The sequence below is a fragment of the Quercus suber genome, unplaced genomic scaffold (assembly GCF_002906115.3).
Source record: "Quercus suber isolate HL8 unplaced genomic scaffold, Cork oak 2.0 scaffold_577, whole genome shotgun sequence".
Classification (NCBI taxonomy): Eukaryota; Viridiplantae; Streptophyta; class Magnoliopsida; order Fagales; family Fagaceae; genus Quercus; species Quercus suber.
In genome coordinates, this window is record NW_027070022.1 from 265,754 (window position 1) to 280,052 (window position 14,299).

General features: G+C 36.4%; 2 protein-coding genes and 1 non-coding gene across 8 annotated transcripts; 2 read left to right on the top strand and 1 right to left on the bottom strand.

Annotated features, from left to right (window-relative positions):
• Positions 1-488: 488 nt before the first annotated feature.
• TRNAI-AAU (transfer RNA isoleucine (anticodon AAU)) lies at positions 489-562 on the bottom strand. Its single transcript has one exon. It is a non-coding gene; the product is annotated as a tRNA-Ile (tRNA).
• On the top strand, positions 532-4,726 carry LOC112022575 (uncharacterized). Of its 4 annotated transcripts, none has more exons than XM_065764676.1 (4): positions 685-799; positions 931-1,072; positions 1,624-1,792; positions 4,333-4,726. In XM_065764676.1, the coding sequence occupies exons 3-4, from the start codon at positions 1,645-1,647 to the stop codon at positions 4,527-4,529; spliced, it is 345 nt and encodes a 114-aa protein (XP_065620748.1). In that variant the 5' UTR covers positions 685-799; positions 931-1,072; positions 1,624-1,644; the 3' UTR covers positions 4,530-4,726. The 4 variants fall into 4 exon arrangements, with proteins under 4 accessions (XP_023910959.1, XP_065620748.1, XP_065620746.1 ...); XM_065764674.1 differs by having other exon boundaries at positions 733-799; positions 910-1,072; XM_065764675.1 differs by having other exon boundaries at positions 734-799; positions 924-1,072.
• A 2,704-nt stretch (positions 4,727-7,430) lies between these two features.
• Positions 7,431-13,899, top strand: LOC112024249 (1-acyl-sn-glycerol-3-phosphate acyltransferase BAT2, chloroplastic). 3 transcript variants are annotated; one of them, XR_010625436.1, is made up of 8 exons: positions 7,431-7,645; positions 7,751-7,794; positions 10,358-10,433; positions 11,253-11,447; positions 11,539-11,945; positions 12,119-12,220; positions 12,692-12,989; positions 13,433-13,899. XR_010625436.1 is itself a non-coding variant. In XM_065764673.1 (7 exons), exons 1-7 carry the CDS (start codon positions 7,600-7,602, stop codon positions 12,902-12,904), a joined length of 1,083 nt encoding a protein of 360 aa, XP_065620745.1. In that variant the 5' UTR covers positions 7,431-7,599; the 3' UTR covers positions 12,905-13,270. The 3 variants fall into 3 exon arrangements, 1 of the variants encoding a protein (XP_065620745.1); XR_010625435.1 differs by having other exon boundaries at positions 13,460-13,899; XM_065764673.1 differs by lacking the exon at positions 13,433-13,899 and having other exon boundaries at positions 12,692-13,270.
• The last annotated feature ends 400 nt before the right edge of the window (positions 13,900-14,299 follow it).

Sequence of the window (14,299 nt, forward strand, 5' to 3'; positions counted from 1 at the left end):
TTTAGTTTTTCTATTTCCAGTTGCAAGTCGCGGTTCTTCTTTGCATGGGACATGTGACTTCCGCTCTGCGATTGGCCCTGGCTAAGGCGCACTGTATGTATGCTACCCTCACGATTTTGTCTCTTCTCTTGGCGGGCGAAATGGTCCACGTGTTGAGATGCCCTGGATTCTGCTTGCTGTTCACCTTGTTCTGCCATCATCAACTGTTGTTTTCACTCTTGCACAAGCTCTCCCCACAGACGGCGCCAATTGTAGGGTCCGTTTTTGCAGCCCAAGCCCAAAAAAGTATAGCTCTTTCACCCACTCTCTACAAAATTTATTGTTTTGGGCTCGGTGGGCCAAGGACCCATACTTTTTTGGGCTTGGGCTGCAAAAACGGACCCTACAATATTAATATTGGTATTATTGTTAAGAATTAAAATAAAATAAAAACTTTGTAAAATATTTTTGTATTAACTGCAAAAGTCAATTTTGTAAATTGGATAGAATGGCCCATGCAGGTCTCGAACCTGCGACCTTCGCGTTATTAGCACGACGCTCTAACCAGCTGAGCTAATAGGCCAGATGTTCCTCAACGCATCAAGTATATCATTTTCTCTATTCAATTCCTGAGTCCCATCCACCACTCTTCGAAACAGCATTCGGATCTAACTCTGCTGATCCATTAATCTGCTTCATCATCGGTCTTCTTGATTTATCTTTCTCAAAAGTTTATCATATTCCCAAATTGCCCTTTGAAATGGCAGCAATTTACAGCCTCTACATCATCAACAAATCAGGTGGCTTGATTTTCTACAAGGTAAATGTTTATGTATTTTTGTGTATAATTTTCAGTTTGTTTCCCGAGAAAGTTTCATTTTTTTTTTTGTTTTTTTGTTTTATATACACAAACATTCACCTTATAAAAAGCTGAAAATGTGGAGATGATAGAAAACTGAATGGGGTTGTATATGCTATGTTTGGTGGCTGAGAATATGTGGGAAAAACAAAACGAGTCAAATGGAATTTGGGGACTGAGAAAGACTTGGCCTTTTCACTTCTAGGAATTTGCAACTCGAAATCAAACCGATGGGTATGTGGTACTTTTTTTTTCCCGATTTACCATGGAGAAAAGCTGTGTGTTAGTGATTTGAATATTGGAAATGTTTAGCTTTCTCTTTTTGAAAAAAAAAAATAGAAACTTTGGATCATGGGTCTGATGAATGAGTGGCTGTTCATTTCCTTTCGCAGATAAATTCCGATTTTCCAAAAGAATTGCACTTGTAAAGAGTTACACTAGTTGTAGATTGATCCTGTTTATATATGTCATGACATAATAAGCCTCCTGGAGTATCTCTTTCTCAATCTTATATTAGTTTCTTGATCATTGTACTTTTAAAGCTTTAGATGTGATAAACATCTAGCATAAATCCAGTGTACTTGGTGTTCTTTATTTTTCTAATAAAACATGTTACTTGTGTGTGTGTGTGTGTGAAGGAATAATAGGATTCTGGATCGGTAGTACTAATGGATATTTCCTGGAAATTTGTTTTATTTTTCATAGAAAAGAGTGGATATTGTTAATTGGAAATAGGGCTTGTCTGATGAAATCTCTGTGTGTGTGTGTGTGTGTTTGACAATTAGGATTATGGGTCTGCTGGAAGGATGGACACAAATGATAGCTTGCGGGTTGCAAGTTTATGGCACTCAATGCACGCAATCTCTCAGCAGTTATCGCCAGTTGCAGGTTGTTCGGGCATTGAGCTTCTCGAAGCCGACACATTTGATCTCCATTGCTTCCAATCACTCACTGGTACATTTCGATATTAACTTATCACCCTTGAACATGTGAAAAAAATTTATGACTTGGATACAACAAGCTAAGCATAGTTATTGCTAATCTGTATGTTGTTAATCTAATAAACCTCAACTGATCGTTGCATATCAGTGTTAAGTTTTTGTTACTCATACAATTTTGTATTAAGCATAGCAATTTTAAGTTTGTACATGTCCCTTGGGGCCACGACTTTACTGATCTAAACAAAAAAAGGTTGTAATTTTGAGAGTGTCAAGATATGAAAAATATTTTATAATTGTGCATATAAGAGCTAAAAAGACTTATTTGTACCTAGATGTTGCATATCTGGTAAGCCTCCATGGATGTGGACTGGTACGTTTTGACATTGATAGTCGTGAATTTATGTCAAGCATTGCCGCCATTTTTATGATTATAACAAAATGAAACTAAATTGTATAGAGAAATTTATGCTCTGACATGCTAGAATATAAAGATTTTAGTTAGCAACCTTTATATTGCAAGTTGATATCAAATATTTATGACAATATGGTGCCTCTTTGTTTATTTATCCCATGGTCTGTGAAATCAGTTCATTATGGATCTCCTTTCAAGTATGGAGGGAAAATTGGAGTGTTGATGATATTTTATTTCAAGGGAGATTTGAGCTTCCAACTGTTTACTTTTTCACTAATGAGATCACCTCTTATGATGTCGGTGGATTAAGAGCCACTTTTGAGCATGATAAAACGTTTAGGAGTTGCTCATACACAAAAAAGGATAGATTGCACTAAGACCCTCTTTTCTTCTTCTTTTTCCCAGCTACTTTGGTATGGTAACTCTGTACCAAATAGGTCCTTTCTGCCAATGTTCTGTCCTTTATCTAACGGAGAGAACATGTGGGTCTCACATATTCCTAATCTTTTAGCTCCAAATCATGAAAAAAGGCAGGAAACATAGAGAAACCATCCCAAATGCCAAAATTAGATCTGCTGTGAAGGAAAAAAACAAAATCGCATGAATCAAATGTGAAGCAATGAAGAATGGGCAGAGGATGAACAAAAAAGTGAAGAATTGAATGAAGCTAGACCCATGGAGTATGCAGTTAAACTTAAAACAGGTATACAATTCCACGCCACCTTTTTTTTTTTTTTTTTTTTTTTTTTTTTTTTTTTTTTTTTTTTTTTTTTTTTACACCTTGTTCTAAAATTTGAATAAATAGCATGTTTCTTCACTATTTGCAGGGTTAAACAAACTCAAACACCTTCTTATTTCTTTCCTTCTTATCTAACAGCAATCTCTTCCACACTTTACTCTAATGCATCCAGAATTCCCACATATAGCTGTACAAGAAACAAAAAACAAAAAACCCAAACAAATTCTGGAGGTTCCACCGCTCCTAACCTAGATATGTCGACAATTTTGATTAACAGACCTGAAATCTTGAGGGTTCCTCACAATCATGGATTACCAAAAAAAAAAAATCAAAGGGTCATGGCCTCTCCAGACAATGTGAGCGTTATTCTAAAAAGCATTCTTGTACGAGGAAGAAGGAAGAGGTGTCAGTACAGTCTTCAAAGCTCTCAGTGATTCCCCACTAACCAAACAAATAATAAAAGTTCATTTTTAAAAAAATTAAAAAAAGATTGAGAAAATAGAGAACGTGCCTTGAGAATGGGATTCAAAAAAGGGCTGGTGACAATTTCACTAGCAATAATTTCAATGAAGATCTAGCTTCATTCGTTTCTTCACTCTTTCTTCACTTTTGTTTCATGATGTTTTTTTTTTCCTTCACGGCAGACCTGATTTTCGCATTTTGGATGGTTTTCTCTGTGCTCCCCCCAGGCCCTTTTTCACAATTTGGCTCCAAAAGTCTAGGCACACATAGGACCCATTTGTTCCCCAAATGGATGGAGTATTGACATAAGGGGCCTATTTGATAAAGTATCAAAGTTGACTGTACAAAATTGGCCGAAAAGAGAGAGAGGAGGGTGTTAGTGCAACAACATGAAAGTTCGGGGGCCTTAGTGCAATTTTCCATATCAAAGAGAGCTCTTTTACCCCATGCTCTACTTCATAGTGAACTGTTGTTATGTGATTATGTCTACAATTTTGTTTGTTCTATTACCATTTGTTAACAGGGTAAGATGCATGATATGAGGTCCACTTCATAACTTCTAAATTTTAATTTTGGTCAAATTTTGATTGCTATAGCATTCATAAATTTTTTACTGTAACAACCTATTAGTTAGATATTATCCGTATAATTTGAAATTGACCAATAATAATATTTACTTTATTAAAGATTTGTCATCTGCTTCAATGCTGGTATGTTTTGCTCTTGCATTTATATGGGGCTCTTGTGTCTGCTATGTGAGCTTCACGATATTGAGTTGAAATGCTCTTTCATGAGTATAGGAGTATGATTGGGTTTTACTACAATGTACTATACACTTTGGAAGTGAAATTTAACCTGAGTTTCTCTTAAATAATGAGCATGTATTTGATGTTCTCTCTGGAAATTTTTGACTTTAAAAGAATAATTGCTTCTTTGGCAGGGACAAAGTTCTTTGTGGTCTGTGAGCCTAGGACACAGCAGATGGAAGCTCTCTTGAAAGTCATCTATGAATTGTACACAGATTATGTGCTGAAGAATCCCTTCTATGAGATAGAGATGCCTATACGGTGTGAGCTTTTTGATTTCAACCTTTCGCAGACAGTACAGAAGGATTGTGTCGCCTTGCTGGGCCGATGATATTCTCTGCAACTTGGATCTGATTTGATTTTCTTTTGATCTGTTACCTTTGAATGTATATTTTCAGAGCAATCTTATCTTCTAGTTTGTGTAAGATAACTATATATTTGATTTGTGTCACACTCTGATGTTAATTTATGCAAATTACTAAGCATTTGTGGGATGACATATTCAATAATGGAGAGATTTTCTTTGTATTGGAGTATAGAAAAATCATATTGTTAAAATTGATTAAACTTTTGGACTCTGTGGCATGGCCTAGCTCAGTATTGACTGTGCTGTATTGATGAAACTCAAACCTATGCACATTAGAGAAAAATAGAAAGAGAGACAACATATCATAGAGGAAGTGTAAAAGAGATAAAGCTATAGACAATGACCAAAATGTGGGGGGAGATAACACCTTCGGCACCGCAATGAGAATGATGTGGATTATGTTATATTAGTTACTCATTTTTATTGTTATTATTTAATATGGAATTCACATTTTGTTTGTTTTATTGATGATGTTTTTTAGAAAATGAGTCATTTTTTAAAAAAGATTTTCTATAAAATTATCTCATTTTTTCATGTGTTGGTACCTTAAATGAGTTGAAAAACAATATCTTAACTTCTCTTACTTAGCTTACTGTGAAATAGAGTTATTTTTCAAAAAAAAAATTAGTAGAAAATAATCTCCAAAAATAAATCATATTTTTTATGTTGACTAAAAATAGTTTTCTTTTAAGTTATTTTTTCTGATCCTACCAAACACTGAAAAATACAAAAAAACTATCCTTACATAAGGTTTTTCACCGAAACAAATAGAGTTGTAGAGACTGGGTTCGAGCACTTCTGCTCTTTGGATGAATGAATTCAAACTCAACTAGCCCAATACAATGAATTTGTAGAGAATTGGTGTAAGAACTATGCCTTAGTGAGGATTACAACAACTAAACATGGTTATGAGTGGGTTAAATAATTAGGAAACGGATTTAAAGTGTGAAAGTCTGTTCTCGGCTCTCAACTGAAGGGTTTGTAGTTCTTATTGCTTTTCTCAATATCCGATTACACAGGTCTCTAAGTTGATACTAATTACTATAGTATTTTGTGCTTCTAAGTGCCCTCCCCCCTTTTATAGAGGACTTCTTTATATTATATACTCCCTCTTAGTTAATCTTGGCCCTCCATCTATTGATCATGCAGGTTACTACTTGAGTGCATGTCCCATCAGCTACATTCCTCAGCTTTCTGTGAGATGCAGCGACCTGGACAACACTGTTCAGGGGTCATTTCCTCATTAATGCGGCCAGAATGTTAGTTGTGGGCATTTAATGTGGAGATGACAGTTCCTCCTGGAATCGCTCCTCCACCATGCTTTCATAGCGGATCCATTGTACTTGTCTCTTTCTTGGGACGCTTCGGGAGGTTGCCTTTGATAGCGTGCTTCTCTTTCCTTCTATGATTTCAGCTGGCCAAGGACAGGATCGTCATCGGCTAAGTTTCTTGGGGACCTGGGATTTCTTCTTTCGTCCTCGGACGTTTCTACCTTCTTGGCATGGGCCTTTGGGCTTGACATAAAGTGGGCTGGAGTTAGCAAATCGTCAAGCCCCACAAGAGCGTTAATACATTCGATACAAAATGCCAACATGGCAAATGGCCTAGCAATTATGGACTTAAGTCAACAAGACTTTGGTCTTAGGTTTAAGTGTTCCCTATTAGTGAGTGCTAGGACATATCAACCAATTTTGAGGCCTATAAAGCGAAAGCTTCAAGCGAGACCTTTTATTTTATTTATTATATTTAAACATTAATTAAATAATATTTATTTGATTAAGAATATTTTCATTATTATCTTCTAAATGTTTTTAATGAATTCCTTGTTCATGTTTTATTTTCACCCAAATTTTTTTTGTTCTTTGTTTTCTATTAATAGATTTTTTTTTTAAAATTTGTCAAAAAAGATTCTTTTTTTAGGGTTTTTTAAAAAAATAACTACAAAACCCAAACAATATTATTAGTTAGGCAACGTTTCAAACATATTGCATTTCTAACAATTCAACTTCAGAAGAGTCGATTTTACTATTCATATCGCCTACTTTTTGGGCCACGTAGATAAAGAAATCGAGTCTTTTGTAGTTATTTTTTATACAAAAAAAATCGACTTCGGTGAAGTCGATTTCACTGTTTACAAATTCAAAAAACCGGACCTTCAAATCTTCAAAGAATCGGACCTTCAAATCGTCGCGCCTCGCCATCGACGTCACAACCTTCAAATCCAAAACGGACTGGATTCGTCGCGCCTCGCCGTCGACATCACAACCTTCAAATCCAAAACGGACTGGATTCGTCGCGCCTCGCCGTCGGTGTTGCTGGGTTCGTCGCGCCTGGGTTCGTCGGTGCCTGGGTTCGTCGTCGCGCCTGGGTTCGTCGGCGCCTGGGTTCGTCGTCGCGCCTGGGATCGTCGCGCCTGGCTTCGTCGGCGCAGCGCCTGCTTGCTCGTCAGTGGTTCGTTTGCTTCTTCTGTGTTGACAACTAAAGCTGCTGCCTAGGTTTGTTGGGCGGTTTGAATACAAAGAAAACGACTCCAGTGGAGTCGTTTTCTTTGTATTGAAATCAACTCCACTGAAGTCGATTTCTATGTATAAAAAATGAGTATAAAGGACTCGATTTCTCTATCTACGTGGCCCAAAAAATAGGCGATATGAAAAGTGAAATCGACTCCTCTGAAGTCGAATTGTTAGAAATACAATATGTTTGAAACGTTGCCTAACTAATAATATTGTTTGAGTTTTGTAGTTATTTTATAAAAAAACCCTTTTTTTTTATTATTAAAAAAAGAAAAGAAAAAAAGAAAAGAAAAAGGAAACAATTAAAAAAAAAAAAAAACAGGCGGTGCATTGGAGAAGAAGACACAGTAGAGAGTAATCCTAGTCAATCCCACGCCAACTCCAACTCGCAAACATACCCAAACAGAAAAGGCAGAGAATTTTCTGATTGACAAACACACGCAAGAAGATACGGAACTGAGAGAGAGAGAGAGAGAGAGAGAGAGAGAGTTTTTGTTTTTCTTTTTCTTTTTCTTCTATCTATGGAAGTCGTTTCCCACTCTTCCACTACAATACTACACCGTTTTGGTACGCTCCTTTTCTCTCTCTCTCTCTCTCTCTCTCTGTGACACTTATTTGTGTGTAACTGAACTGAATTGCTCCCTCTCTCGTTCTTGTTGCTTCAAATTTCAGGTTACAAGGATTCGAGGCTTTCCACTGCTTCATCTTTATTGCCGGTAATTTTACGCTTTACCCTTAGCCTATGTTTGCTTGCTCAGAAAAAAAAAAAAGAGAATATTAGGATGTGAGTGAAATTGTCAGTGTTAGCGGAAGTTAGACTGTATTGGATTTCTTCATTTTCTTGATAGGAAATAAGCTTTCAATTGTTAGTTGCTTTAATATGAATTGCTTTTCAGTTAGTTACTTATCAAAGAAAAAAAATTATTGAAATGCATTTTTAGAGATTTTGGTTAATTGAGAAGTTCTGTTCTAGAATGATTATGTAGGATCTTTACCAATTCGGCACTAAATTAGATTTCTTGATGAGATCTTGAAGCCTTCATTGATTGATGTTGAAGGGTCGAGGTAATGAAAAAGATTGGATCTTGAATATGTTTTGATGGCTGTTTGGTGTCAAAACAGTGAATGGAACAAGAAACAAAGAATGGTAGACACTACCCTCTTAAAAATAAACTGCTAGATATCAATGTTGTTGATTATAATAAAGCTTTTATATGGTAGCCTATTACTAAACCGTTTCATAGAAGGACTAGAACTGAAACAGGGGGAAGAAACGCTTGAAGCATTGTGGGATGTGAGACGACTATTTTAGACCTTAAACTGTTGTTTTTCATATTTTTGTTTGAGTGGATGTCAGTGTCAGGATTACTTTCTTTTTTCTTTTCTTTTTTTGATAATCTTCTATTAACATTAAACAAGGGAAACATGAGGATAGTCTTCCTTACAAGCAGAGACAAGTTCTGCAGGCAGATTATCATTATTGAAATAAAAAGACATGTTGGAGCGTTTAGCAAGCTTTGCTGCTGTATGAGCCACAGAGTTGCATACCCGCTTAACCCATCGAAAACTAAAACAAAGACAAGAATCAGAGATACTAATAATATTACGAATGATGTTACTTATGGACCAATCAGATGGGAGGTCTCTAGAAATTAAGGGCTCAAAACAAACTTTAGAGTCACCCTCAAAAATGACATGACTCTGTTGCTTGCTAGCAGCAATCCGAACCGCCCATAAGAGTGCAGTAGCTTCGGCTTGGAGAGGGGAGCACTTTTCATGCAATTTAGCCCAAACCTTCATAACCTTACCATCAGAGTCTCTAGCTTGATCTTGATTGAGGGGGAGGTTCCCGTGTAAAGTGGGATAAGCTTGTTAGTTTACTGTTCTCAGCTGCCATCAAGGATTGAAACTCCAAAGATTTGGCTTGAATTTGCCTGCTAGCCTTCAGAATATCGATATTACCTCTGTTATGCAATTTATGATTTCTTAGGCTCCAAATCTCTTCTAGCACGAATACCATGGTAAGAGAAATTGACCATTGAGTTGCAGAGGTGTTTGCTGTCTTAGGTGGGCTCAAAACCAACATGATGATGTCCTCACATGAGGTGAGATTAGCTTCATTTGTTTTAAAACCCCAGCAGGTAGAATGCCAAAGTGCTCAAGCTACTGGACAGGTCACAAACAAATGGCAGCATGATTCAATCTCACTGCCACAGAGAACACAGCTTGGATCACTGACAGTAACTCTGGACATTAGGTTCTCTCTAGTGGGCAGAGCATTAACACTTACTCTCCATAATAGCATTTTATTTCTCTCAGGTGCCTTGAACTTCCATAGCTTTCCCCATGGGACTTCAGGATGGTTATTGTTATTGGCTTGGTTGTTGCAAGTGCGATAGGCAGATTTAACCTAAAAGGCTCCGTTGGAAGTAGGTAACCAGATTAGTTTGTCAGCTCTCAAATTGAAGGGAATTGGGAGTGAGAGGATAGCTTGGGCTGAGGTAGGCTCAAACAATTTTTTTACCAAGCTTGCTCTCCAACTTCGTGATTTGCAATCAATAAGCTGTGAAACCGTCAAAGGCGAGAGAGCATAAATATCTATCCTTGGTTTGGGGATGAAGTTGTGGATCCAAGTGACCCACGGATCCTTCCATATATTGATTGAGACTCCATCACCAATGAGATAACAAGCTCCTTTTACTATGATCTCTTTGGCACCTTCAATGTCTTTCCAGACTGGAGATGCATATTTAGGAGGATCTCCGTGTAGCCAATCATGATTGACTTTATATTTTGCTCTTAGGATTCTCATGCAGAGACTGTCTCTCCTTGATGCTACCATCCAAGCTAATTTTGCTAGGAGGGCTTTGTTGCAATCCTTGGCTTTTTTAAAACCAAGGCCTCCCTTGCACTTAGGTTGACAAAGCTTTTCCCAAGCTTTCCAAGCAACAAACTTACCATCCAAAGCCTTAGGTTTCCACCACAATCGTCTTGCTAAAGCATCAAGCTTGTCACATATTTTGATGGGGATGTTGAAAGAAGACATGGCATAGGTAGGCATGGCTTGTGCAACTGACTTGATTGATCATTTTGATTTTAGAGTTTAATCATGTATGCGTCTAGTACACATTGCCTTCTTTAATAAAATTTGTTATCCAAAAAAAAAAAAACATTTATCTAGCGACTTTGAGAAATGAAAATTTTCCTCTGCCTTTGATGCTATTGTTATTTTCTGTGAAATTTGTTTTATGATTTCGTTGCTTTTGATCCTTCTTTCAGCAATCATGCACTTACACAGGACTTAATCCCCATTGCTTTCCACATAAACGGGCAGTCTTGAGAAATTCAACTAACTGTGAGTAATGTATCTCTATCATATAAGCACACTATAAATATGCTTTGTACCCAAATAAATGATTAATGACTTGCGGCATTTTTTAATTGTTTAAGATTTATGTTGAAAGTTTACTATTGGTGATGTGGCCAATTCTCCATCTCTTTCTTAACCACCTGGATCATGAAATTAGTTCTTGGACTAGAAATCAGTGATATTATCAAAAATTTCCCTTGATATAGTTGAGTGGCTTAAGAGGACAAACATAGCTGACCTCAATTAGTCGGGGTTAAGGATTAATTGAGTTGAGTGATATTAAAAATTACAGTAATGGTTTGTAGAAATAATGATGTGTGGTTTATTTTCTCATTCTTATGTTGTGTGATCATATAACAAGAATATATATTTAATTTCATATGGATGCACTTTCAAGAACTGCCATTTAAGAAAATGTAGCCCCAAGCCCACAATTGTCCTTCCTATTTGTTCCTCTTACAAACTACTCTACTTCGTCACCTGAACAGCAGATTAAAATGTCCACTTTGTTACTTATCCTCGTTAGCTGATTCCCTGGTTTCTGTGCTTTTGCGGGTGGTGGAAATAATCAATGTTGGTCCCAATCCTTGCCAAAAAATGTCTTGAAATTTTCTTTTGTTTTTTATTTTTATTTTTTTGGCTTTAAGTATGACCACATAAAAAGTTGTTGCTCAAATTATACATATATCTTCATGATTTTATAGACAATGTATCAAACTGTTTGTTATTCCTTCTTTTAGTTGATTCCTTATCTAGTGGCCATAATCTTTTAAACTTTTTGATTGTGCTCTTTTTCTTTAACAGCTGCTCAAAGTAGGTATTCATGCGTTCCAAGGAAGGATGGCGGTGTATCGTGGAACTATTTTAAGCCAAAAGAAGAGTTGAATAGAACTTATTCTAATAATAAAGTCTACAATCAAAATAGATTATCCAGATACATAGTTGTAAGATCTGAACTTGCTGAAACAGGGTACCCTGATGCCAGCTACTCATTATCAGGTTTTTCTTTTCTGCCTTTTTCAGACACTCTCCATCTTTATATTCAAGCTTATAGCCTAATCCGTTTCCTTTTAAAATCTCTGAAGTGCAGAACCTAAGTTGAGCTCAAAAGTTAGAGGAATATGTTTTTATGTTGTCACTGCTTTCACTGCCATCTTTCTGTTTCTGCTGATGCTGTTGGTACATCCATTTGTACTCTTGTTTGATCGATACCGAAGAAAAGCTCAGCATTTCATTGCCAAAATTTGGGCAACTTTAACTGTCATTCCATTTATAAAATTTAAGTATGAGGGATTGGAGAATCTGCCTCCTCCTGATATTCCTGCTGTATATGTTTCCAACCACCAGAGCTTTTTAGACATCTATACTCTTCTCACTCTTGGAAGGAGCTTTAAGTTCATCAGCAAGACTTCAATATTCCTTTATCCCATTATTGGGTGGGCCATGTTTTTGTTGGGTGTCATCCCTTTGAAGCGCATGGACAGCAGAAGCCAGTTGGTAGTTCCTTTACTCTTTCACATTGTTTCTCATTGCAGTTGTCTTCATTTGGCATGTCTAGGTTAGATGGAAATGTACCACAACTGTTTTATCACAATTTTTTTTCTTCATCTGGGTAAACTTAGTCTTGCTCTGAAACTATAGATTTGAATTTTGGGATTTTTCTCATATAGGACTGCCTTAAGCGATGCATGGATCTTACAAAGAAGGGGGCCTCTGTATTTTTCTTCCCTGAGGGAACACGGAGTAAAGATGGAAAATTGGGTACTTTCAAGGTGAGTTCACGTCAGGAATCTTTTGGGACTGATTTGATATGGTCATATAGGGAAACGAGAACTGGAAACTCACCTGCAGTGTCTAGTTGCTGAGGATCATGAACAAAAACGAAGAAAAAAAATTGATTCTTTCATTTTCTCTACAACCAAAATAGAGGATAGGTTAGAGTCCTATCATATTTATAACGCATGTGTACTTTGACATGCTTTCGTACTTTTTCTTGCTGCATATAAAAGAGTCACCCCCATGGCAGTTCCAAGTTGAAGTAAACAATCTCTAGATAATTTCAATTTATGCAGTAATTATTTCCTATTTGGCTCCAGTCTGCTCCTCCTCTCTCAATTTGCATTACTTTCAATTTTTTTTTATAAAACCTATGCTTGAGGGGAGATTCAGGAGTTCTATTAGAACCCTATTGTTTTCTCTGAAATTTATTATTATTATTATTTTTTTTTTATGGTGATATGTAGAAAGGTGCATTCAGTGTTGCGGCAAAAACCAAAGTGCCAGTAGTACCTATTACCCTTAAGGGAACTGGCAAAATCATGCCTGCAGGAATGGAGGGCATCTTAAATTTAGGTTCTGTCGAAGTTGTTATTCATAAGCCTATAGAAGGAAGTGATCCAGAAGAACTATGCAAAAAGGCTAGAAAAACAATTGCAGATGAGCTCAATCACCAATGACAAGATATCTGCAACAAGTTCTGTTTGATGTACACAGCATGATACTTAATCCTTTAATGTGGATGGAAGAAATTTATAGTGGAAGGTATAATTCACTTGTCCTTGCTTCTTCTTCTTCTTCTTTTTTCATTCTTTCCTAGTCACCGTGTCAGTATGTGAAAAGTAAGGCGACTTTTATTGCCAATTAATATGCTTGTCTCACTCTGGGTTGCAATCTGTTATCTTGTACATATTTAGACTTATAGCTTTCTTTTGTAAAGACTTCTGTAATCAAAGTGAGAGTATCGAAGTTTTCATCTCTTACCAAAACAAACATTTTCTCAGCTTTATAGATTGGTCCCTTGTTTCCTGAAGTTTACTTCCCAATCAATGCATAATTCTTTTAATATAGGTGCTCAATATGTTCCTTGATTCTTGTAATTTTTGTACTTGAATTGGTGACCCCTTGTACACTCCCTGTGTACTAGGGTGTCCCTTTTTTGATATCAATAGAACTTATTACTTATCAAAATATATATATATATATATGTACTCAATATGGGTGATGCTGTGCAGGCTGTGTAATTCTGAAGCAGCGTCATTTGACTCTAGTTTGAACTGCTTGTGGCTGTAACTTGTAATAGCTCTTAGCTTTGCCTGTCAATTAAGGCATTTTGAGGTAGTTTTGGGAGATGTTTGATACAATTGTTGAGCTCATAACTGGGATTTTTTCTACAATATTAGTTCGGGCATTTTGAGGTGGTTTTTCAGAGCTATCAGATACATTTCTTGAAGGTTGGGTGGTCTTTATGCAGTGTCAATGGCTACTATCTGCAATCGCCTATGTAATGACTTTCATTACATGGTCAGTCACATCCACTCACTAAATTGGTAGACAGGCCATATATCACTAACAAATTTGTCGTGGTGCCTGAACTGTACTGGCATTGTTTTTCATGTAGTGAATGATTATCTCATTATAATTACATATGCCTGTACATTTTGCCTTTCTGGCCGATTCTGTGCCCTTGCTGATAGTCCATATTGACTCCATAACTTATTGCATAGTTCCTCATCATATTGCTGAGGACACATTGTTTAACAATTCTGTTTTCCAAGTAAAGAAAGACAAAATTTTAAAACTATCCTCGACTAGTAAATAAAAAAGTATTGACTTTTTAATTAAAATAAAAGATATGATAAAAATAAATAAATAAATAAAAGATCGATTTTTTATTCCAAAGAGTATTATATTTTGACATCAACATGATTTAGAAACAAAAAATTTCGTAACTTGATTGATGGAGTAATTGAATGATTGAATGAGAGATCATGTGGAGGATGAAGAACATGTGAATGTGATTATTCAAAGATAAGAAAGAATATTTCATTTTCAGTTCACACGATGCAAGATGT